This window comes from Symphodus melops, assembly GCF_947650265.1.
Source record: "Symphodus melops genome assembly, chromosome: 6".
Taxonomy (NCBI): Eukaryota; Metazoa; Chordata; class Actinopteri; order Labriformes; family Labridae; genus Symphodus; species Symphodus melops.
The window spans coordinates 27,750,387-27,776,009 of NC_136696.1; the positions used below are offsets into that span (position 1 = coordinate 27,750,387).

General features: G+C 42.3%; 3 protein-coding genes and 3 long non-coding RNA genes across 6 annotated transcripts; 5 read left to right on the forward strand and 1 right to left on the reverse strand.

The window, feature by feature from the left end:
- The first annotated feature begins 279 nt into the window (after positions 1-279).
- On the forward strand, positions 280-3,341 carry LOC306824908. The gene is made up of 2 exons (XR_013779189.1): positions 280-1,383; positions 1,583-3,341. It is a non-coding gene; the product is annotated as an uncharacterized lncRNA (long non-coding RNA).
- Positions 3,342-6,215: 2,874 nt separating this feature from the next.
- On the forward strand, positions 6,216-6,998 carry LOC306824911. The gene is made up of 2 exons (XR_013779191.1): positions 6,216-6,334; positions 6,535-6,998. It is a non-coding gene; the product is annotated as an uncharacterized lncRNA (long non-coding RNA).
- Positions 6,999-9,387: 2,389 nt separating this feature from the next.
- On the reverse strand, positions 9,388-18,017 carry LOC306824906. Its single transcript, XR_013779187.1, has 2 exons — positions 17,927-18,017; positions 9,388-9,729 (listed from the first exon to the last, which is right to left on the reverse strand). It is a non-coding gene; the product is annotated as an uncharacterized lncRNA (long non-coding RNA).
- LOC306824903 (uncharacterized protein) lies at positions 9,726-11,128 on the forward strand. Its single transcript, XM_079345312.1, has 2 exons — positions 9,726-9,974; positions 10,174-11,128. Exons 1-2 carry the CDS (start codon positions 9,782-9,784, stop codon positions 10,959-10,961), a joined length of 981 nt encoding a protein of 326 aa, XP_079201438.1. The 5' UTR covers positions 9,726-9,781; the 3' UTR covers positions 10,962-11,128.
- LOC306824904 (protection of telomeres protein 1-like) lies at positions 14,687-16,576 on the forward strand. Its single transcript, XM_079345313.1, has 5 exons — positions 14,687-14,817; positions 14,944-15,017; positions 15,339-15,433; positions 15,842-15,947; positions 16,265-16,576. Exons 1-5 carry the CDS (start codon positions 14,741-14,743, stop codon positions 16,393-16,395), a joined length of 483 nt encoding a protein of 160 aa, XP_079201439.1. The 5' UTR covers positions 14,687-14,740; the 3' UTR covers positions 16,396-16,576.
- Positions 18,018-18,028: 11 nt separating the features above from the next.
- LOC306824902 (uncharacterized protein) lies at positions 18,029-19,977 on the forward strand. The gene is made up of 3 exons (XM_079345311.1): positions 18,029-18,225; positions 18,422-19,244; positions 19,665-19,977. The coding sequence occupies exons 1-3, from the start codon at positions 18,033-18,035 to the stop codon at positions 19,921-19,923; spliced, it is 1,275 nt and encodes a 424-aa protein (XP_079201437.1). The 5' UTR covers positions 18,029-18,032; the 3' UTR covers positions 19,924-19,977.
- Positions 19,978-25,623: the final 5,646 nt, after the last annotated feature.

A 25,623-nucleotide genomic window follows, 5' to 3' on the forward strand; every position in this document is an offset into this window, starting at 1 on the left:
TGAAACGCTGAGTGATAACTTTATTATCCACTTTGAGCAAGGGTGTAGGTTTGACTTTGATTTGGTGGGGACATGAAATCAGGACTTACAGTATTTTAAGTATTTAAATGTATTATTTTGTACTGTTAATGTACTTAAACTATTAAAGACAATACTGGCAGTCTCTTCATCTCACTGATAAACAAAACAAAGTGTACTTGTTTTAGTTTAGAATCACACAGTTCTCACAATCATAGAGGTTTCTGCTGGAAAGAAAGTGGTTTATTCACTGGGTTCACTTCTCAGGACGTTTTAGCTTCTAACTCAGTCTGAAGGTTTCTCTCCTGTATTTCTATTTCAGACGTCGAAGATGTGTTGAGCTGCTAGCGTTGAAAATACCCCATTTCCTGATATCACTGTTTCACAATAAAGGTCTGTCATCGACGTTTAAACTTGGAACTTTTATTGTGAAGACCTTGCCGGATATAGAATGTGTTTATTATCGATTGGGAGATGTTTCAGCGGATTGTGTATTTGGGAGGCGTTGCCGAAGTGGGAGATGATTTCACCCATCGTTTGAGATTGGTATGGACATCATACGCAAATCTACGCTTATGTCGGTACGGCGCGCATTTTGCGGCGTTTCCATACACTGATCCCGGGAAAGTTTCCCCAATAACTGATTTTTTTTGGACAATTCCGTTGGGGTGCCAAGAATACATACCAAGAATATAGAGCCGAACCGAAAAGGTGGAGCTAAACACTGCAGTCCGCTGATTGGTCGAAAGATTCGTCACTTCCTGTTTGACAACAATAAGCCAAACCCCGCCGTGTTTAAACCACAGACGATGATCGTTTACGTCTGTTTGTTTCTCCTCGAGGCACACAGCCTTCACTGAAACAAAGCTGGATTGAGTTTTGTGATAAAGATCCACATGCTAGTGACAAAGTGGATGAACCGCTTGATGTCTTCCAGCGTTTTTCTCCTTTTGTTGAGTTTATTAGTTAGCAGTTAGCGGTTAGCAGTTAGCGATTAGCAGTTAGCTGCTATCATACATAGCATACGGCTTACACGTGGGTGGCCGTGGAAACAAACAGGATCAGGCTTAACCGAACCAAACTGTACTGATCCGTACCGGACTGCTATGTGGAAAGGGGGCTTTTTTTAGACAAATAGTTTTAAGGAGAGAAGTTGCCGCGATTTTTCTAAAATGTCTGGAGTTGAGTTGCTGAGAGCTTTCACCGAGCAGAGACTGCCTGCAGCTGCTGAAGAGATTCTGGAGCAGTTTGAAGGAACAAAAGCAGAATATGAGGAGGAAATCCGTCGATTAAAACGGGAAACGAAGCAACAACGCCACCTGCTGGATGCTGCTTTCAACCCTAGAGTCTGCCTCCACAGATTAGGTTTGTTTTGGTTTTTCATGCTTTTTTATTTCCAGTCAAATGTGAACATTACCTGTTTGTTTGATTTTGATTCTGTCACTCGTGACTCCGCCCACTGAAACATCTCGTGCATACCCTGTATAAAGTAGTGCTATCAGTGGTTTCATCTGATTAGTAAATTCAGGTTTCTATAACTTTATGTATTTCACTGTTTTCACAGATGTGCAGCAGCTGGTGGTGAGTCAAGACGAGGTTTCACCTGAGCAGCAGGATCTGAGCCCTAGACTGGACCAGAGCGAGCCACCAAACTCAGCACAAATTAAAGATGAAGAGAAGGAACTGTGGGGCAGACAGGAAGGAGAGCAGCTTCAAGGGCCAGAGGAGTTTGATATCAGCATGTTAACATTCCAACTTGTCCCCGTGAAGAAGGAGGAAGATGACGAAGAGAAACCTCAGTCCTCACAGCTTCATGAAAACCAAAGTGAAGAGAACAGAGTCACACAGCATATAAAAACAGAAGCTGACGGAGAGGACTGTGGAGGAGCAGAACCAGGCAGAGACTTTAATCCAGACAGTCATTTACAGCCAGATACTCCTGACAAGACTTCAGACTTTTCTGGATCTGATACTGATGACAGTGGTGATTGGGAGGGGAGAGATGAACCTCAGGAAGGTTTAAAACTTCTGCCAAACAAAGACATACCAGATACTCCTGACAACACTTCACTCTCTGAATCAAAGGCAGATGACACAAGGTGGGCTTTGGAGGGCTCCAGGAATCCTCAGGAAGATTTAAACCCTGTGCAAAACAAAGATGTACCTGTGAGTAATGTGATATGTAATACAGCTAAAATATCAGTCAGCTCCTCTGAATGTGCTACAAGCTTCGGACAAAAGAAACCAAAAAAACAAAAAGAAATCCAAACAGGAGTGAAACTTTTGAATTGCAAAAACATCAGCTGTTCACTTTGTAAAAAAAGTTTTTCTTCCCAAACAGATTTTGTGAGGCACATGAGGACCCACACAGGGGAGAAACCCTTCAATTGTTCAGTTTGTTGTAAAAGATTTACACTAAATGCAAATCTGAAGACCCACATGGCAGTTCACTCAGGAGATAAACCATTTAGCTGTTCAGTTTGTGGTAAAACATTTACACTAAATGCAAATCTGAAGACCCACATGGCAGTTCACTCAGGAGAGAAACCATTTAGCTGTTCAGTTTGTGGTAAAAGATTTACATACAATGGAAACCTGAAGACCCACATGGCAGTTCACTCAGAAGAGAAACCATATAGCTGTTCAGTTTGTGGTGAAAGATTTACACGAAATGGAAGACTGAAGGACCACATGGCAGTTCACACAGGAGAGAAACCATTTAGCTGTTCAGTTTGTGGTAAAAGATTTACACAAAATGGAAATCTGAGGAAACACTCTGCAGTTCACTTGGAAGAGAAACCATTTAGCTGTTCAATTTGTGGTAAAAGATTTACACAAAATATAAGTCTGAGGCGACACTCTGCAGTTCACTCAGGAGAGAAACCATTTAGCTGTTCAGTTTGTGGTAAAAGATTTGCACGAATTGACAATCTGAAACACCACCTGGCAGTTCACACATGAGAGAGACCATTGAGTTGTTCATATTTTTATAAAAAACGGTCTCTCAACGTGATTGTTCCAAACGTCACATGCTTGTTTGTGAAAGAAGGAAAATTCAAAATGTCTGTAATGCCAATTACTTCCTGTAGGAATTTATCAGAAAAGGTCAGACACATCTTAACAATGTTCAGATAAACACGAAACAGACTCCAAAATAAGTCTTCTTCAGTTTGATGTTTTCAGCAGACAAAGTCACATGATCAACTAAATTCTGCATTCTGAAACAGTTATTGAAAAATGATTGACAAATATGTTGTATTTGTTTTCCTTTGTATGTAAAAAAAACTTTGTTCCAAACATAAAATAAAGTCTTGTTTGCAATATTTTTTTAGTTGTGTTTTGTAAATTGGTCTTGATATTTATTGACCCGCTCACAGAGTGCTTTATGAAATATTTCAGCTGCTCTGTTTGTGAATAAATATTTCCAAGAGAAGAGATACACAGAAGATAGTCCTTACATGTGTATCATACTGAAATTCAATATTTTGATATGAACCAGACCTCTCCACACATGTACATTTGGTTCAAAATGCTGAAGCCAGACTCTTTTGCAGATGCAAAACATGTCATCACATAACACCTCTTCTGACCTTCTTGCACCGGCTCCCAGTTCAGAATAGACACGTAAATATCTTGCTTGTGTTTAAAGCCCTTCATGGCTTCACTCCAGTTTACATCACAGAACTTTTACAACTAGGCCCCTCAGGTCATCGCACCATAAGTGACGTTCCGGTTCCCTTATTTGCACCGAGTGTCCTCCAAGTTGTCTCCTCCACTTGCGTCTTAGTCCCGCCCACCAGAGATGCACGGAGGAAACGAAGCCGAGGAGAGAGGACAGAGGAAATCAATTTTAACAGACATGAGAAGTCCTTTCCTCGACAGCGTCACATGACGCGACATCAGCTGATCACGTTCAGCTGTCAATCAGACTAACAGCTGTTTATGTCCACACAAACACACACTGGATTATTTCTAATCAAACACACATACAGTTACAGTCGATGGTGTAGGTTTGATTTTGACTTTGGTGGGGCATTTTGCAGCGTTTCCATACACTAATCCCGGGAAAGTTTCCCAAATAACCGTTCCGTACCGTTCCACTTTTTTTGGGACCCTGGAGTCCTAAAACCAGGATGTGAGTTAGCATTTTAGCGTCATGGGTTGCTAACTATAAAAGTCGATGGAGATTTTGAATGGGTTTGTGGTTAGACGCCTGAAATAAGGTCTGTGGTTAACAGAAGCTGAAGAGATGTTGATGTTTTGTTTGATGAGATAAACTACGTTAGCTAAGACCCTACGTGTGAATTTTAAGGTTTTTACGCAAACTTTAAACGGCGGTTGCTAACGAGTAGCTAACTGAAACTACAGTGGTTGTTGCAGACATTAAACGTCATCACACAGGGAACTCTTTCACTAATCCTCCTTACAGCCTCTAGTCATGTTTTTCAGTGTTCTTGCAAATATTGGGTTAATAAACAACTTATTAAGCTAACGTTTAGCTATCTTGTCAAATCCGCTGATTAGATCGCTGAAGCATAACAGTCAAGACGTCATTACAAACTGATAGTGGTGTAGTTAGCTTGTAGCATTACGTTAGCTTATTACTTCTCTCAGCTGCATTAACTCTTCAAACTTCATATAAATGATGTTTATCTATAAAGATTATCCCGCTGAACTAAACAGCTACACATCAGAAACGTGTGTTTGACACAGAGATTATTTTCTGCAATGATCCAAAATCCAATGCAAAAATCCTGGAGGTGAATTTTCGTAGGAAACACCGGCGCTATTTTTTCGTGCCGAACCGAAAAGGGGGAGCTAAACACTGCTGTCCGCTGATTGGTTGAAAGATTCGTCACTTCCTGTGTTACAACTGTAAAAAACAAAACAAAAAAAAACACCATGTGTGAACCACAGATTGGTCTGTAATCTGTTCTGACTCAACAGCAGCACTGGTGGCATTAAGAGAGGGGACATCAACATCTCGTCCTGATTTAGTTGGGGAGATCCTGTGCTGCTTACTAGAAGTTGAGAATGTAGGTGGTCAAATTGGGTTTTTATGGGTACCCGGTCATTCAGGGATCGAGGGAAATGAAATCTCTGACAAGCTTGCAAAAGAGTCTTTGAGTAAACAGAGTATTGACATGAATGTTCCTCTTGGGAAGAGTGAATGTAATAGCATATGTAAAGAAAAGTTAGAGTGTCAATGGCAGAGAGAATGGGATGAAGAGCAAAAGGGCAGGCGTTGTTTCTCTCTGCAACCATCAGTTAAAAGGAAAAGGCTTCTGCTGAAATTAAGCAGAAAGGACGATGTGGTTTTAACTAGGCTGAGGTTCGGATAATGTGTTCTAGCCTGTTACTTAAAGGTAATAGGTAAACATCCTGATGGCCTGTGTCAATGTGGACAGGAAGAAACAGTCCGACATGTTGTGTTTGTGTGTTGTAATTATACGAATGAAAGAAGTCAGTTATTCAGGGAGTTATCTGACTTGGGACTCTCATCCTTCTCATTGAAGTCCATATTTCCTGTGGAAATAAATGCCCAATGTGTTGCAGGCGCAATTCTTTGTTTCTTGCACGCTACTGGCCTGTATCAAAAGATCTGAAATAATTATACACTCCGAGACTGTGGAGGGCAGCATTACACTTCACAGTGTACAGCCTGCCGGAACTCTAAGAGAGGAAGAAGAAGAACCACAGACGGTGATCGTTTACGTCTGTTTGTTTCTCCTCGAGGCACACAGCCTTCACTGAAACAAAGCTGGATTGAGTTTTGTGATAAAGATCCACATGCTAGTGACAAAGTGGATGAACCGTTTGATGTCTTCCAGCGTTTTTCTCCTTTTGTTGAATTTATTAGTTAGCTGTTAGCGGTTAGCTGTTAGCTGTTATCATATGACGCTGTTTACATAGCGGCTATCGTCATACGGCTTACACGTGGGTGGCTGAGGAAACAAACAGGATCAGGCTTAACCGAACCAAACTGTACTGATCCGTACCGGACTGCTATGTGGAAAGGGGGCTTTTATTATATGTTTAAGGTAACCATGGCAACGGCTCGGCAATGTCAGTTTGAAATATAAACGGAGTTTTGAAGAGAGAAGTTGCCGCGATTTTTCTAAAATGTCTGAAGCTGCGTTGCTGAGAGCTTTCACCGAGCAGAGACTGTCTGCAGCTGCTGAAGAGATTCTGGAGCAGTTTGAAAGAACAAAAGCAGAATATGAGGAGGAAATCCGTCGATTAAAACGGGAAATGAAGCAACAACGCTACCTGCTGGATGCTGCTTTCAACCCTAGAGTCTGCCTCCACAGATTAGGTTTGTTTTGGTTTTTTATGCTTTTTTATTTCCAGTCAAATGTGAGCATTACCTGTTTGTTTGATTTTGATTCTGTCACCTGTGACTCCGCCCACTGAGACGTCTCGTGCATACCCTGTTTAAAGTAGTCCTATCAGTGGTTTCATCTGATTTAATACATTCAGATTTTTAGAACTTTATACATTTCACTGTTTTCACAGATGTGCAGCAGCTGGTGGTGAGTCAAGACGAGGTTTCCCCTGAGCAGCAGGATCTGAGCCCTAGACTGGATCAGAGCGAGCCACCAAACTCAGCACAAATTAAAGATGAAGAGAAGGAACTGTGGGGCAGACAGGAAGGAGAGCAGCTTCAAGGGCCAGAGGAGTTTGATATCAGCATGTTAACATTCCAACTTGTCCCTGTGAAGAAGGAAGAAGAAGACGAAGAGAAACCTCAGTCCTCACAGCTTCATGAAAACCAAAGTGAAGAGAGCAGAGACACACAGCATATAAAAACAGAAGCTGATAGAGAGGACTGTGGAGGAGCAGAACCAGGCAGAGACTTTAATCCAGACAGTCATTTACAGCCAGATACTCCTGACAAGACTTCAGACTTTTCTGGATCTGATACTGATGACAGTGGTGATTGGGAGGAGAGAGATGAACCTCAGGAAGGTTTAAAACTTCTGCCGAACAAAGACAAACCAGATACTCCTGACAACCCTTCACTCTCTGAATCAAAGACAGATGACACAAGGTGGGCTTTGGAGGGCTCCAGGAATCCTCAGGAAGATTTAAACCCTGTGCAAAACAAATATGTACCTGTGAGTAATGTGGTATGTAATACAGCTAAAATATCAATCAGCTCCTCTGAATGTGCCACAAGCTTCGGACAAAAGAAACCAAAAAAACAAAAAGGAATCCAAACAGGAGTGAAACTTTTGAATTGCAAAAAAAAACGATGTTCACTTTGTAAAAAAAGTTTTTCTTCCCAAACAGCTTTTGTGAGGCACATGAGGACCCACACAGGGGAGAAACCCTTCAAGTGTTCAGTTTGTGGTAAAAGATTTACACAAAATGGAAATCTGAAGACCCACATGAGAGTTCACTCAGGAGAGAAACCATTTAGCTGTTCAGTTTGTGGTAAAAGATTTACACTAAATGGACATCTGAAGTCCCACATGGTAGTTCACTCAGGAGAGAAACCATTTCGCTGTTCAGTTTGTGGTAAAAGATTTACACTAAATGGAAGGCTGAGGCGACACTCGGCACTTCACTCAGGAGAGAAACCATTTAGCTGTTCAGTTTGTGGTAAAAGATTTACACAAAATGCACATTTGAAATCCCACATGGCAGTTCACTCAGGAGAGAAACCATTTAGCTGTTCAGTTTGTGGTAAAATATTTGCACTAAATGGAGGGCTGAGGCGACACTTGGTAGTTCACTTAGAAGAGAAACCATTTAGCTGTTCAGTTTGTGGTAAAAGATTTACACAAAACAGAAATCTGAGGCAACACTCTGCAGTTCACTCGGAAGAGAAACCATTTAGCTGTTGAGTTTGTGGTAAACGATTTATACGAATCGAACTTCTGAAATACCATCTGGAAGTTCACACATGAGAGAGACCATTGAGTTGTTCATATTTTTATAAAAACGGTCTCTCAATGTGAATGTTCCAAACGTCACATGCTTGTTTGTGAAAGAAGGAAAATTCAAAATGTCTGTAATGCCAATTAATTCCTGTAGGAATCTATCAGAAAAGGTCAGACAAATCTTAACGATGTTCAGATAAAAAAAACATATAACAGACTCCAAAATACGTCTTCGTCAGTTCGATGTTTTCAGCAGACAACGTCACATGATTAAATAAATTCTGCATTCTGAAACAGTTATTGAAAAACGATGTACAAATATGTTGTATTTGCTTTGTACGTAAAAAAAACTTTGTTCCAAACATAAAATAAAGTCTTGTTTGCAATATTTCTTTGGTTGTTTTGTAAATTGGTCTTGATATTTACTGACCCGCTCACAGAGTGCTTTATGAAATATTTTAGCTGCTCTGTTTGTGAAGAAAATATTTCCAAGAGAAGAGATACACAGAAGATAGTCCTTACATGTGTTCCCTCTGCAGTACAGGATTTGCAAACCAAATGGAGCTCTGAGACAACCCTTGGATGTTCATGCAGCCGTGGATCACTGGTAGGTTTATCCCCAGCTCCTGCAGCCACATGTCAAAGTCTCCTTGGTTAAGCCACATCCATGCCCTGATGACCTCCACACCCAACTACTGAAATTCAATATTTTGATATGAACCAGACCTCTACACACACATGTACATTTGGTTCACATAACACATGGTGGGGACATGAAATCAGGGCTGACAGTGTTTTAAGTATTTAAATGTATTTTTTTGTACTGGGAATTTACTTAAACTATTAAAGAAAAACTGCCAGTCTCTTCATCTCACTGATAAACAAAACAAAGTGTACTTGTTTTAGTTTAGAATCACACAGTTCTCACAATCATAGAGGTTTCTGCTGGAGAGAAAGTGGTTTAGTCACTGGGTTCACTTCTCAGGACGTTTTAGCTTCTAACTCAGTCTGAAGGTTTCTCTCCTGTATTTCTATTTCAGACGTCCAAGATGTGTTGAGCTGCTAGCGTTGAAAATACCCCATTTCCTGATACCACTGTTTCACAATAAAAGTCTGTCATCGACGTTTAAACTTGGAACTTTTATTGTGAAGACCTTGCCGGATATAGAATGTGTTTATTATCGATTGGGAGATGTTTCAACGGTTTGTGTGTTTGGGAGGCGTTGCCGAAGTGGGAGATGATTTCACCCATCGTCTGAGATTGGTATGGACATCATACGCAAATCTACGCTTATGTCGGTACGGCGCGCATTTTGCGGCGTTTCCATACACTAATCCCGGGAAAGTTTCCCCAATAACTGATTTTTTTTGGGACCCTTCCGTTGGGGTGCCAAGAATACATACCAAGAATATAGAGCCGAACCGAAAAGGTGGAGCTAAACACTGCAGTCCGCTGATTGGTCGAAAGATTCGTCACTTCCTGTTTGACAACAATAAGCCAAACCCCGCCGTGTTTAAACCACAGACGGTGATCGTTTACGTCTGTTTGTTTCTCCTCGAGGCACACAGCCTTCACTGAGACAAAGCTGGATTGAGTTTTGTGATAAAGATCCACATGCTAGTGACAAAGTGGATGAACCGCTTGATGTCTTCCAGCGTTTTTCTCCTTTTGTTGAATTTTTTAGTTAGCAGTTAGCGGTTAGCAGTTAGCTGCTATCATACATAGCATACAGCTTACACGTGGGTGGCTGAGGAAACAAACAGGATCAGGCTTAACCGAACCAAACTGTACTGATCCGTACCGGACTGCTATGTGGAAAGGGGGCTTTTTTTAGACATCTAGTTTTAAGGAGAGAAGTTGCCGCGATTTTTCTAAAATGTCTGGAGTTGAGTTGCTGAGAGCTTTCACCGAGCAGAGACTGCCTGCAGCTGCTGAAGAGATTCTGGAGCAGTTTGAAGGAACAAAAGCAGAATATGAGGAGGAAATCCGTCGATTAAAACGGGAAACGAAGCAACAACGCCACCTGCTGGATGCTGCTTTCAACCCTAGAGTCTGCCTCCACAGATTAGGTTTGTTTTGGTTTTTTATGCTTTTTTATTTCCAGTCAAATGTGAACATTATCTGTTTGTTTGATTTTGATTCTGTCACTCGTGACTCCGCCCACTGAGACGTCTCGTGCATACCCTGCATAAAGTAGTCCTATCAGTGGTTTCATCTGATTAGTAAATTCAGGTTTTTAGCACTTTATGTATTTCACTGTTTTCACAGATGTGCAGCAGCTGGTGGTGAGTCAAGACGAGGTTTCACCTGAGCAGCAGGATCTGAGCCCTAGACTGGATCAAAGCGAGCCACCAAACTCAGCACAAATTAAAGATGAAGAGAAGGAACTGTGGGGCAGACAGGAAGGAGAGCAGCTTCAGGGGTCAGAGGAGTTTGATATCAGCATGTTAACATTCCAACTTGTCCCCGTGAAGAAGGAAGAAGAAGACGAAGAGAAACCTCAGTACCCACAGCTTCATGAAAACCAAAGTGAAGAGAGCAGAGACACACAGCATATAAAAACAGAAGCTGACGGAGAGGACTGTGGAGGAGCAGAACCAGGCAGAGACTTTAATCCAGACAGTCATTTACAGCCAGATACTCCTGACAAGACTTCAGACTTTTCTGGATCTGATACTGATGACAGTGGTGATTGGGAGGAGAGAGATGAACCTCAGGAAGGTTTAAAACTTCTGCCAAGCAAAGACATACCAGATACTTCTGACAACCCTTCACACTCTGAATCAAAGGCAGATGACACAAGGTGGGCTTTGGAGGGCTCCAGGAATCCTCAGGAAGATTTAAACCCTGTGCAAAACAAATATGTACCTGTGAGTAATGTGGTATGTAATACAGCTAAAATATCAGTCAGCTCCTCTGAATGTGCTACAAGCTCCGGACAAAAGAAAACAAAAAAACAAAAAGGAATCCAAACAGGAGTGAAACTTTTGAATTGCAAAAAAACCAGCTGTTCACTTTGTAAAAAAAATGTTTTCTTCCCATTCAGCTGTTGTTAAACACATGAGGACCCACACAGGGGAGAAACCCTTCAAATGTTCAGTTTGTGGTAAAAGATTTACACAAAGTGGAAGTCTGAAGTCCCACATGGCAGTTCACTCAGGAGAGAAACCATTTTGCTGTTCAGTTTGTGGTAAAATATTTACACTAAATGCAAATTTGAGGCGACACTCTGCAGTTCACTCAGGAGAGAAACCATTTAGCTGTTCAGTTTGTGGTAAAAAATTTACACAAAATGGGAGTCTGAAGTCCCACATGGCAGTTCACTCAGGAGAGAAACCATTTAGCTGTTCAGTTTGTGGTAAAAGCTTTACACAAAATGGAAGTCTGAAGTCCCACATGGCAGTTCACTCAGGAGAGAAACCATTTAGCTGTTCAGTTTGTGGTAAAAGATTTACACAAAATGCACATTTGAAAACCCACATGTCAGTTCACTCAGGAGAGAAACCATTTAGCTGTTCAGTTTGTGGTAAAAGATTTACAGAAAATGGACATCTGAAATCCCACATGTCAATTCACTCAGGAGAAAAACCATTTAGCTGTTCAGTTTGTGGTATAAGATTTGCACGAAATGCACATTTGAAGTCCCACATGGCAGTTCACACAGGAGAAAAACCATTTAGCTGTTCAGTTTGTGGTAAAAGATTTACACACAATGGAAACCTGAAGATCCACATGGCAGTTCACTCGGAAGAGAAACCATTTAGCTGTTCAGTTTGTTGTAAAAGATTTTCACACATTAAAACTCTGAAATACCACCTGGCAGTTCACTCATGAGAGAGACCATTGAGTTGTTCATATTTTTATAGAAATGGTCTCTCAACGTGATTGTTCCAAACGTCACATGCTTGTTTGTGAAAGAAGGAAAATTCAAAATGTCTGTAATGCCAATGAATTCCTGTAGGAATCTATCAGAAAAGGTCAGACGCATTTTAACGATGGTCAGATAAAAAAAAAATACATAAAAGACTCCAAAATGTCTTCTTCAGTTTGATGTTTTCAGCAGACAAAGTCACATGATTAAATAAATTCTGCATTCTGAAACAGTTATTGAAAAATGATTTATAAATATTTTGTATTTGTTTTGCTTTGTATGTCAAAAAAACTTTGTTCCAAACATAAAATAAAGTCTTGTTTGCAATATTTCTTTGGTTGTTTTGTAAATTGGTCTTGATACTTACTGACCCGCTCACAGAGTGCTTTATGAAATATTTCAGCTGCTCTGTTTGTGAAAAAATATTTCCAAGAGAAGAGATACACAGAAGATAGTCCTTACATGTGTTTCCTCTGCAGTACAGGATTTGCAAACAAAATGGAGCTCTGAGTCAAACTTTGGATGTTCATGCAGCCGTGGATCACTGGTAGGTTTATCCCCAGCTCCTGCAGCCATATGAACCAGACCTCTTCACACATGTACATTTGGTTCACATAACACATGGTGGGGACATGAAATCAGGGCTTACAGTATTGTAAGTATTTAAATAATGTATTTTTTTGTACTGGGAATTTACTTAAACTATTAAAGAAAAACTGCCAGTCTCTTCATCTCACTGATAAACAAAAAAAAGTTTACTTATTTTAGTTTAGAATCACACAGTTCTCACAATCATAGAGGTTTCTGCTGGAGAGAAAGTGGTTTAGTCACTTGGTTCACTTCTCAGGACGTTTTAGCTTCTAACTCAGTCTGAAGGTTTCTCTCCTGTATTTCTATTTCAGACGTCGATCCCGACGTTTAAACTTGGAACTTTTATTGTGAAGACCTTGCCGAATATAGAATGTGTTTATTATCGATTGTGAGATGTTTCAGCGGTTTGTGTATTTGGGAGGCGTTGCCGAAGTGGGAAATGATTTAACCCTTTGAGGTGACTTGTTCACGTTAACCTAAATATTGGTGTGGCCATTTCAGCCATCCTTTGAGATTTGTTTGGACATCATACGGTCCATACGCAAATCTACGCCTATGACTATGACAAAGCTGAGGTTTCTGTCTCGTTCTGGTTTACACTGTTTAAGTGCAAGTTTAGCGTTTACCAAACCGAACAGTTCTGAACCAAACCGGACCGCTTGGTGGAAACGGGGCTAAATAAAACTCTGCAGCCGGTGGAGTGTTACGTCTCTGTTATCTGTTTGGTTTGATGGATCTGCGACGACCAACACTTCCAACAGACAGACGCCCACGTGTGAGCTGGACTCACAAATGTCCTTGAGCTTTAGAGAAAGTTTAATGTCTCAGGTGACCCGTACGACGTACTCCACTAAGGTCACTGAGTTTTCTACGAAGTCAGGACGCTGTTTGAAACGTATACTCGGTGTTTTCAGAGAAGCTCAGCTGGAATTCCAGATCTGTGCCGAGTTTCTACAAGTTGGTCGTCAAGTGAAATCGCCTCCATGTTGAGATCTTCTTTACAGCAGATAATTAATTCTTTTGTCTTGGCTACATTATCTTCTACCTGACTCAGCAGCGCAGTGTGAGAGAGCAGAATTCTTGGAGGGATGATGTAAAGCCTTCATCCCCTGAGCTTCTGGGTAAACAGATAACCCCGCGCGCTGTGCGTAAAAGCACCGCGCAAAACGTACCAGAAGCTTTACGCACGAATGTCAACAAGCCAGAAGAACCGCTGAGGGGTGGATGCCCTCCAGGGGAAATCCTTAAAGCAACCCCTCATGGACCCACATGTAGCCCCGAGAGGAGCGGAAACAACCGGCATCAGAGACGGAGCACAGTACCCGGGAGGACGAAGCGAGTTCCCCCTCACACTGAACACCAGTGACTACGAGGAGGAGTACTCACTTCCGGACTTTCCGGGTTTAACACCGTTCACCCCGGTGGAGACGCGGCCCAGGCGGAAGAAGGTGAAGAACCCCTTCTATCCGGTCACTGCGGAGTCTTACGGCGCGTACGTGATCACGATCTTCGCCGCCGTCATCTTCAGCGTGGGGATCATCGGGAACGTGTCGGTCATGTGCATCGTGTGTCACAACTACTTCATGAGGAGCATCTCCAACTCGCTGCTGGCCAACCTCGCGCTCTGGGACTTCGTCGTCATCTTCTTCTGCCTGCCGCTCGTGGTGTTCCACGAGCTCACCAAGAACTGGCTGCTGGGGGAGTTCTCGTGAAGGATCATCCCCTACCTGGAGGTGAGTGGGGGGGGGGGGGGGGGTATTGTGTCACAGAGAGAACCTGCGGTCATGACCTGCAGCCCGTGACCTTGTCCCAGCTGAAGCGGTCTGCAGCGGGTCCGGTCCAACACGTCAGAGTCCAGCTGAGGTCGTACGAGCCGCTCAGACTCCACCAGGCTCTGAAACTCTACTGCAGCAAGTGCAGAAGCATGTAGGCTGTTTTAGTTCTAAACTTCAGGATGTGGCTCGCTCTCTGTCTCAGTCAGTGTGGCCTCTTCACGTCTGCTCTCTCTCTGACCCCGCGCGGGGATTTCAGGCAGGAGGTCCCGGACCTTGAAGTGGTCGCAGGTCTCTTTTCTGAGGCGTGCAGGAACTCTGGACCTTTGAACCCCCCGTCGTGGGCGCTCTCAGGGCGGGTCGATGCCCCCAGGGATTCCCCGAATCGAAGCCTGGCTGTTCACCTGTCCACCCAGCTCGTATCTGAGGGGAAATCTACGGAGCTCATCTTCGTCCGGGGTGAGGTCGCCTCCACAATAAAAAAATTTATTAAAAAAAGTTTAATCTGAAATCAGTGAGTAAGAGACGTTCTGGGGTTGCAGGTTCAACTCTGGAGGAAACGAGCTGCCTGGCGTCCAGCTTTCAGAATATCGTCCCTGTGATGTCATTGGGAGGTCAGATGGCTTTGCTCGACCTGTCGGCACCGTTCCTGTTCAGAGGCAGGAAGAGATACTACGGGTACAGATGACTTTTTAAAGGACCAATCAGTGAGCTTCCTCTCTGATCTGTGAGCCGAGGATCAACGTTTCCTGTGTGTGTGTGTGCGTGTGTGTGTGTGTGTGTGTGTGTGTGTGTGTTTTTCAGGTGTCAGCGGTGCTCCGAGGTCGCAGTGAGGGAACCGTGTGCTGCGGCGATCGACGAGAAGGTCGTAGCAGAAGGTGAGACGTAACGAAGCTCCTCCGCCACGACCTCACATCAACCTTGCAGGCCAATTTACATCTTTGTGTTGAGGCGTTCTGGAAGCATGGCGAGCAGAGAAAACAACCGGGGATCACACACACACTGACATCTAAACACACACGCAGCGCTGCTCCGCCAATCCGTGAGAAACTGATTAGATGTCGATCAGTTTTTACACATTTCACGCAGGACTACTTCTTCAATTCCACAAAAACTCCTTTTCTCTTTTTTTTAATTTGTTTACATTTATTTATATTTGATGAATAAACTCACCACACGTCACCGTCTGTGTTCTGCAGCTCTCGGGGTGCAGCTGCTGCAGTTCGTCCTGCTGATGAAGCTCGAGCTGCAGGACTCGACGGACACGCTGGACGTCTTCCTGTGGAGAGACGCTGTGAGTTTTCTCATCGCCATCAGAATCCAAAGCTCAGCATGCATCAAATTAATCAGTATTAAAGAAAAAAAAAAAAAAAAAGATTCGAATGTGAAAGTGCTTGAACGTGCTTTACCTCTGAGTGCCAGCAGGGGGCGACTCAACCAGCTGCAGGAAAAAAAAAACAGAAAAGTCTTTAAAAGAGACATTTAACAACGTTGGTCCAAATATGGTCGCTTCTGGGTCACGTGACATTAGAGGTGGCGTAAAGACGCCGTCCAGAAGCTGCTCCAGTTTAACGGGTCAGAATCAGCGCTTGGACCCCTTCGGGCCCTCGCCGTTCATTTTAGTCTTCGTCTGTCCCGTGCGAGCTCTCTGACATCTTAAAGACGAGCAGAGATGATGTCAGCGCTTTGTTTCCATATTCAGGAGGAGTTCTTCGGCGTGGCAGCAGAAGACGCCTCGGCCAATCAGGAGGCTCAGAACAGCATCCGTCAAACGATGAGCTTCCTCTGTCCAGCGGGGGGCGCCACGGGTAAGTATTTTAAATATATTCATCTGTAAAAAGAAAACATAGAGGAGCGTTAAGTTCAACACACACAAGAAGGATAGAGCCTCGTCAGTTAGTTGCTATGGCAACCCCAAACCTGGAGCTCGACACACAGTGAAGGTAACAACGTGACCTCCAGGAAAGAGAGAAGGGAAAATATGACAGAGCTGCCTTAATAGAGTGTGACTGGTCGTCTGTCTGTATATATCAGCCGCCCTGTGATTGGCTGGCGAGCAGTCCAGGGGTTTAGCCCCGCCCCCTCATCCCATCTTTCACAGCCTCAGGTGTGTTTGTGTCCTCAGGTGAGCGGCGTCCGTGGATGGATTTGTGTCTGGCGGCATACGAAGCAGAGAACCGCATGTGTTATCAGATCTGTCAAACCGTCTTCACCGAACCCGCCTCATCAACACGCAGCAACCCGAACCCGGCCTGAAACACCTGCAGCTTAGAAAAAACCACGAGTCGCTCACACCAGCTTTGACCTTTATTTAAACCTATTCCTGAAAACAAACATTCATGTATATATTTCTTTAGATGTATAAAACTGAGTGTGTTTGAAAACGTTCTTTGAGCGACTCTTTTATTTAAACGTCATGTGTGTTGTGTATTTGTGTTCTTGGCATGTTTATGTTTGTATTTTTGATGTAAATAAAACTTTCTTTATATAGTTTACTTTTTATCATTTGTGTCACAAATTACTTTAATTACACACAACACACACATCTAGTCCTTGCAGCTCACAGAGGAAACAGAAGGGTTGAGTATCTGCTGTGTTATTGCGCCCTCTGCTGGTCAGATGAACTTCATAAAAACTTCTAATGAACTGGCTCTCCTGTGACGATGAAACGCTGAGTGATAACTTTATTATCCACTTTGAGCAAGGGTGTAGGTTTGACTTTGACTTTGGTGGGGACATGAAATCAGGACTTACAGTATTTTAAGTATTTAAATAATGTATTATTTTGTACTGTTAATGTACTTAAACTATTAAAGAAAATACTGTCAGTCTCTTCATCTCACTGATAAACAAAACAAAGTGTACTTGTTTTAGTCTAGAATCACACAGTTCTCACAATCATAGAGGTTTCTGCTGGAAAGAAAGTGGTTTATTCACTGGGTTCACTTCTCAGGACGTTTTAGCTTCTAACTCAGTCTGAAGGTTTCTCTCCTGAATTTCTATTTCAGACGTCCAAGATGTGTTGAGCTGCTAGCGTTGAAAAAAACCCATTTCCTGATATCACTGTTTCACAATAAAAGTATGTCATCGACGTTTACATTTTTATTGTGAAGACCTTACCGGATATAGAATGTGTTTATTATCGATTGGGAGATGTTTCAACGGTTTGTGTGTTTGGGAGGCGTTGCCGAAGTGGGAGATGATTTCACCCATCGTTTGAGATTGGTATGGACATCATACGCAAATCTACGCTTATGTCGGTACGGCGCGCATTTTGCGGCGTTTCCATACACTGATCCCGGGAAAGTTTCCCCAATAACTGATTTTTTTTGGGACCCTTCCGTTGGGGTGCCAAGAATACATACCAAGAATATAGAGCCGAACCGAAAAGGTGGAGCTAAACACTGCAGTCCGCTGATTGGTCGAAAGATTCGTCACTTCCTGTTTGACAACAATAAGCCAAACCCCGCCGTGTTTAAACCACAGACGGTGATCGTTTACGTCTGTTTATTTCTCCTCGAGGCACACAGCCTTCACTGAGACAAAGCTTGATTAAGTTTTGGGATAAAGATCCACATGCTAGAGACAAAGTGGATGAACCGCTTGATGTCTTCCAGCGTTTTTGTCCTTTTGTTGAGTTTATCAGTTAGCTGTTAGCTGTTAGCGGTTAGCAGCTATCAAACATAGCATACGGCTTACACGTGGGTGGCCGTGGAAACAAACAGGATCAGGCTTAACCGAACCAAACTGTACTGATCCGTACCGGACTGCTATGTGAAAAGGGGACTTTTTTTACACATCTATGTTTAAGGTAACCATGGTAACGGCTCAGCAATGTCAGTTTGAAATATAAACGGAGTTTTGAAGAGAGAAGTTGCCACGATTTTTCTAAAATGTCTGAAGTTGAGTTGCTGAGAGCTTTCACCGAGCAGAGACTGCCTGCAGCTGCTGAAGAGATTCTGGAGCAGTTTGAAAGAACAAAAGCAGAATATGAGGAGGAAATCCGTCGATTAAAACGGGAAGCGACGCAACAACGCCACCTGCTGGATGCTGCTTTCAACCCTAGAGTCTGCCTCCACAGATTAGGTTTGTTTTGGTTTTTATGCTTTTTTATTTCCAGTCAAATGTGAACATTACCTGTTTGTTTGATTTTGATTCTGTCACTCATGACTCCGCCCACTGAGACATCTCGTGCATACCCTGTATAAAGTAGTGCTATCAGTGGTTTCATCTGATTATTAAATTCCGGTTTTTATAACTATGCGTTTCACTGTTTTCACAGATGTGCAGCAGCTGGTGGTGAGTCAAGACGAGGTTTCCCCTGAGCAGCAGGATCTGAGCCCTAGACTGGATCAGAGCGAGCCACCAAACTCAGCACAAATTAAAGATGAAGAGAAGGAACTGTGGGGCAGACAGGAAGGAGAGCTGCTTCAAGGGCCAGAGGAGTTTGATATCAGCATGTTAACATTCCAACTTGTCCCCGTGAAGAAGGAAGAAGAAGACGAAGAGAAACCTCAGTCCTCACAGCTTCATGAAAACCAAAGTGAAGAGAGCAGAGACACACAGCATATAAAAACAGAAGCTGACGGAGAGGACTGTGGAGGAGCAGAACCAGGCAGAGACTTTAATCCAGACAGTCATTTACAGCCAGATACTCCTGACAAGACTTCCGACTTTTCTGAATCTGATACTGATGACAGTGGTGATTGGGAGGAGAGAGATGAACCTCAGGAAGGTTTAAAACTTCTGCCAAACAACGACATAGCAGAATCTCCTGACAACCCTTCACTCTCTGAATCAAAGACAGATGACACAAGGTGGGCTTTGGAGGGCTCCAGGAATCCTCAGGAAGATTTAAACCCTGTGCAAAACAAAGATGTACCTGTGAGTAATGTGGTATGTAATACAGCTAAAATATCAGTCAGCTCCTCTGAATGTGCTACAAGCTCCGGACAAAAGAAACCAAAAAAACAAAAAGGAATCCAAACAGGAGTGAAACTTTTGAATTGCAAAAAAATCAGCTGTTCACTTTGTAAAAAAATGTTTTCTTCCCAATCAGCTGTTGTTAAACACATGAGGACCCACACAGGGGAGAAACCCTTCAAGTGTTCAGTTTGTGGTAAAACATTTCCACTAAAAGGAAATCTGAGGCGACACTCGGCAGTTCACTCAGGAGAGAAACCATTTAGCTGTTCAGTTTGTGGTAAAAGATTTACAGAAAATGGACATCTGAAGCGACACTCCGCAGTTCACTCAGGAGAGAAACCATTTAGCTGTTCAGTTTGTGGTAAAAGATTTACAGATAATGGACATCTGAGGCGCCACTCTGCAGTTCACTCAGGAGAGAAACCATTTAGCTGTTCAGTTTGTGGTAAAAGATTTACACTAAATAGAAATCTGAAGACCCACATGGCAGTTCACACAGGAGAGAAACCATTTAGCTGTTCAGTTTGTGGTAAAAGATTTAGACAAAATGGAAGTCTGAAGACCCACATGGCAATTCACACAGGAGAGAAACCATTTAGCTGTTCAGTTTGTGGTAAAAGATTTAGACAAAATGGAAGTCTGAAGACCCACATGGCAGTTCACACAGGAGAGAAACCATTTAGCTGTTCAGTTTGTGGTAAAACATTTACACTAAAAGGAAATCTGAGGCGACACTCGGCAGTTCACTCAGAAGAGAAACTATTTAGCTGTTCAGTTTGTGGTAAAAGATTTACACTAAATAGAAGTCTGAAGACCCACATGGCAGTTCACACAGGAGAGAAACCATTTAGCTGTTGAGTTTGTGGTAAAAGATTTACACAAAATGGACATCTATGGCAACACTCGGCAGTACACACATGAGAGACCATTGAGTTTTTCATATTTTTATAAAAATGGTCTCTCAATGTGATTGTTCTGGACGTCACATGCTTGTTTGTAAAAGAAGGAAAATTCAAAATGATGTAATGTCAATTAATTCCTGTAGGAATCTATCAGAAAAGGTCAGACACATCTTAACGATAGTCAGATAAATAAACGCATAACAGACTCCAAAATACGTCTTTAGTTTGATGTTTTCAGCAGATAGTCACATGATTAAATAAATTCTGCATTCTGAAACAGTTATTCAAAAATGTACAAATATGTTGTATTTGTCTTGCTTCGTATGTAAAAAAAAAAAAAAAACTTTGTTCCAAACATAAAATAAAGTCTTGTTTGCAATATTTCTTTGGTTGTGTTTTGTAAATTGGTCTTGATATTTACTGACCCGCTCACAGAGTGCTTTATGAAATATTTCAGCTGCTCTGTTTGTGAAAAAACATTTCCAAGAGAAGAGATACACAGAAGATAGTCCTTACATGTGTTCCCTCTGCAGTACAGGATTTGCAAACTAAATGGAGCTCTGAGACAACCCTTGGATGTTCATGCAGCCGTGGATCACTGGTAGGTTTATCCCCAGCTCCTGCAGCCACATGTCAAAGTCTCCTTGGTTAAGCCACATCCATGCCCTGATGACGTCCAGGCCCAACTACTGAAATTCAATATTTTGATATGAGCCAGACCTCTACACACATGTACATTTGGTTCACATAACACATGGTGGGGACATGAAATCAGGGCATACAGTATTTTAAGTATTTAAATAATGTATTTTTTTTTGTCTTGGGAATTTACTTAAACTATTAAAGAAAAACTGCCAGTCTCTTCATCTCACTGATAAACAAAACAAAGTGTACTTGTTTTAGTTTAGAATCACACAGTTCTCGCAATCATAGAGGTTTCTGCTGGAGAGAAAGTGGTTTAGTCACTGGGTTCACTTCTCAGGACGTTTTAGCTTCTAACTCAGTCTGAAGGTTTCTCTCCTGTATTTCTATTTCAGACGTCGAAGATGTGTTGAGCTGCTAGCGTTGAAAAAAAACCATTTCCTGATATCACTGTTTCACAATAAAAGTCTGTCATCGATGTTTACACTTGGAACTTTTATTGTGAAAACAGTACCGGATATAGAATGTGTTTATTATCGATTGGGAGATGTTTCAACGGTTTGTGTATTTGGGAGGCGTTGCCGAAGTGGGAAATGATTTCACCCATCGTTTGAGATTGGTATGGACATCATACGCAAATCTACGCTTATGTCGGTACGGCGCGCATTTTGCTGCGTTTCCATACACTAATCCCGGGAAAGTTTCCCCAATAACTGATTTTTTTTGGGACCCTTCCGTTGGGGTGCCAAGAATACATACCAAGAATATAGAGCCGAACCGAAAAGGTGGAGCTAAACACTGTAGTCCGCTGATTGGTCGAAAGATTCGTCACTTCCTGTTTGACAACAATAAGCCAAACCCCGCCGTGTTTAAACCACAGACGGTGATCGTTTACGTCTGTTTATTTCTCCTCGAGGCACACAGCCTTCACTGAAACAAAGCTGGATTGAGTTTTGGGATAAAGATCCACATGCTAGTGACAAAGTGGATGAACCGCTTGATGTCTTCCAGCTTGGGTTTTTTTTTTGAGTAGCGTTTTTCTCCTTTTGTTGAGTTTATCAGTTAGCTGTTAGCGGTTAGCTGTTAGCGGTTAGCAGCTATCAAACATAGCATACGGCTTACACGTGGGTGGCCGTGGAAACAAACAGGATCAGGCTTAACCGAACCAAACTGTACTGATCCGTACCGGACTGCTATGTGGAAAGGGGACTTTTTTACACATCTATGTCTAAGGTAACCATGGTAACGGCTCAGCAATGTCAGTTTGAAATATAAACGGAGTTTTGAAGAGAGATGTTGCCGCGATTTTTCTAAAATGTCTGAAGTTGAGTTGCTGAGAGCTTTCACCGAGCAGAGACTGTCTGCAGCTGCTGAAGAGATTCTGGAGCAGTTTGAAAGAACAAAAGCAGAATATGAGGAGGAAATCCGTCGATTAAAACGGGAAATGAAGCAACAACTTCACCTGCTGGATGCTGCTTTCAACCCTAGAGTCTGCCTCCACAGATTAGGTTTGTTTTGGTTTTTTATGCTTTTTTATTTCCAGTAAATGTGAACATTACCTGTTTGTTTGTTTGACTTTTCCCTACGAGCGAGAAATAATTGTGTTGCAGGATCGTGTGAATGTCACTGTGTTGATCAAATATATTGAACCAAAATTTCACCATCTGACCCTGAAGAAACAAGCTGAGGGGGAGGGGCTTGTCAAATAGATACCAATGTTTGTTTTCGTCTCCTACAATCAGCCAGGGTGGTGTCATGGCTGCCTTTTACCTGTTGACCAAAGTCAGAAAAGTTGTAGGTTCAAACACGGCTCTGTGAATGTCACTGTTTCCTCCAGGGACTGCGTACGGATTACGGCTGTTTTCAGCGTTATTTGCAGGCTGACCACTCGAGTTGTGCAGCTCCACATGTCCGCAGACAGCAGTTACAAAATGACCAAATCTCAACAAACGGTGAAGACGTCATCTCTGACACTTGGAGAGAGTTAATGTTGTGTACATAAGATCATAAATAACAGGCTTCCAGGGACTTTAAAGGCCCCGACATAGCGAGGAGATCGTCAGCATATTAGCCGGTCGGGCTGAAGGATGCCATTGTTAACGTTAATGCTGAATTTCCTTTGCGGGAAATGCATCGTGGGAAGGGAAGGCGGCAAAGGACCCAACCGTTAGAGCCTCCAAATCGGGGAAAAGAAGGCTGCATTCGAAGGAGCCGCTGAATTGGGACCAACACTTATCACACCGGTGTGACGCAGTCGTTCTGACAACACAGCCCACGAAGGCTGCGGCCGCTGGAATGGGACTCAGCTTATGTGATAGTTTGTGCACAAAAACGCCATGACCACACGTCCACAGAGAGAACTGTCACGATACTGTCGGTGTGTTTGATTGAGTCACACAAAAAGAGCAACAAGCTGTTAATAAACACTGAACTTGAATTTTGACTTGAATTTCAAATTAAAGGTACATCTGTAAAGATGATGTCATATATTGATGTTTACACCGATTCTATTGAATCTTTGTTCAACCAATCAAAGCATCGATGTGGAGTGATGAATCATCGAGCCCCGAGGTCCCCTCATCACAGAAAAGACATAAAGCCATGTACTGCTTCCTGACACCACTATGAGCTTTCTGTCACTCGTGACTCCGCCCACTGAGACATCTCGTGCATACCCTGTATAAAGTAGTGCTATCAGTGGTTTCATCTGATTATTAAATTCCGGTTTTTATAACTATGCGTTTCACTGTTTTCACAGATGTGCAGCAGCTGGTGGTGAGTCAAGACGAGGTTTCCCCTGAGCAGCAGGATCTGAGCCCTAGACTGGACCAGAGCGAGCCACCAAACTCAGCACAAATTAAAGATGAAGAGAAGGAACTGTGGGGCAGACAGGAAGGAGAGCAGCTTCAAGGGCCAGAGGAGTTTGATATCAGCATGTTAACATTCCAACTTGTCCCCGTGAAGAAGGAAGAAGAAGACGAAGAGAAACCTCAGATCTCACAGCTTCATGAAAATCAATGTGAAGAGAGCAGAAACACACAGCATATAAAAACAGAAGCTGACGGAGAGGACTGTGGAGGAGCAGAACCAGGCAGAGACTTTAATCCAGACAGTCATTTACAGCCAGATACTCCTGACAAGACTTCCGACTTTTCTGAATCTGATACTGATGACAGTGGTGATTGGGAGGAGAGAGATGAACCTCAGGAAGGTTTAAAACTTCTGCAAAACAACGACATAGCAGATACTCCTGACAACCCTTCACTCTATGAATCAAAGGCAGATGACACAAGGTGGGCTTTGGATTGCTCCAGGAATCCTCAGGAAGATTTAAACCCTGTGCAAAACAAAGATGTACCTGTGAGTAATGTGGTATGTAATACAGCTAAAATATCAGTCAGCTCCTCTGAATGTGCCACAAGCTCCGAACAAAAGAAACCAAAAAAACAAAAGGAAATCCAAACGGGAGTGAAACTTTTGAATTGCAAAAAAAACATCTGTTCACTTTGTAAAAAAAGTTTTTCTTCCCAAGCAGCTGCTGTTCTACACATGAGGTCCCACACAGGGGAGAAACCCTTCAAGTGTTCAGTTTGTGATAAACGATTTACACAAAATTCAACTCTGAAGACCCACATGAGAGTTCACTCAGGAGAGAAACCATTTAGCTGTTCAGTTTGTGGTAAAAGATTTACCCTAAATCAAAAACTGAAGACCCACATGACAGTTCACTCAGAAGAGAAACCATATAGCTGTTCAGTTTGTAAAAAAATGTTGTCTTCCCAAACAGCTTTTGTGGGGCACATGAGGACCCATACAGGGGAGAAACCCTTCAAATGTTCAGTTTGTGAAAAAAGATTCACCCTGAATCAATATCTGAAGACCCACATGACAGTTCACTCAGGAGAGAAACCATTTAGCTGTTCAGTTTGTGGTAAAAGATTTACACTAAATGGACAATTGAGGCGACACTCAGCAGCTCACTCAGAAGAGAAACCATTTAGCTGTTCAGTTTGTGGTAAAAGATTTACACACAATGGAAGCCTGAAGTCCCACATGGCAGTTCACTCAGGAGAGAAACCATTTAGCTGTTCAATTTGTGGTAAAAGATTTACACACAATGGAAGCCTGAAGTCCCACATGGCAGTTCACTCAGGAGAGAAACCATTTAGCTGTTCAATTTGTGGTAAAAGATTTAGACGAAATTCACATTTGAAATCCCACATGTCAGTTCACTCAGGAGAGAAACCATTTAGCTGTTCAGTTTGTGGTAAAAGATTTACACTAAATAGAAATCTGAAGGACCACATGGCAGGTCACACAGGAGAGAAACCATTTAGCTGTTCAGTTTGCGGTAAAAGATTTACGCAAAACAGAGATCTGACGCGACACTCTACAGTTCACTCAGGAGAGAAACCATTTAGCTGTTCAGTTTGTGGTAAAAGATTTACACGAAGTGATACTATGAAACACCACCTGGCATCTCACACATGAGAGAGACCATTGAGTTGTTCATATTTTTATAAAAACGGTCTCTCAACGTGATTGTTCCAGACGTCACATGCTTGTTTGTGAAAGAAGGAAAATTCTAAATGTCTGTAATGCCAATTAATTCCTGTAGGAATCTATCAGAAAAGGTCAGACACATCTTAACGATGGTCAGATAAAAAAAACACATAACAGACTCCAAAATACGTCTTCTTCAGTTTGATGTTTTCAGCAGACAAAGTCACATGATTAAATAAGTTCTGCATTCTGAAACAGTTTTAAAAAAATGATTTACAAATATTTTGTATTTGTTTTGCTTCGTATGTACAAAAAAACTTTGTTCCAAACATAAAATAAAGTCTTTTCTTTCTTTGGTTGTGTTTTGTAAATTGGTCTTGATATTTACTGACCCGCTCACAGAGTGCTTTATGAAATATTTCAGCTGCTCTGTTTGTGAAAAAACATTTCCAAGAGAAGAGATACACAGAAGATAGTCCTTACATGTGTTCCCTCTGCAGTACAGGATTTG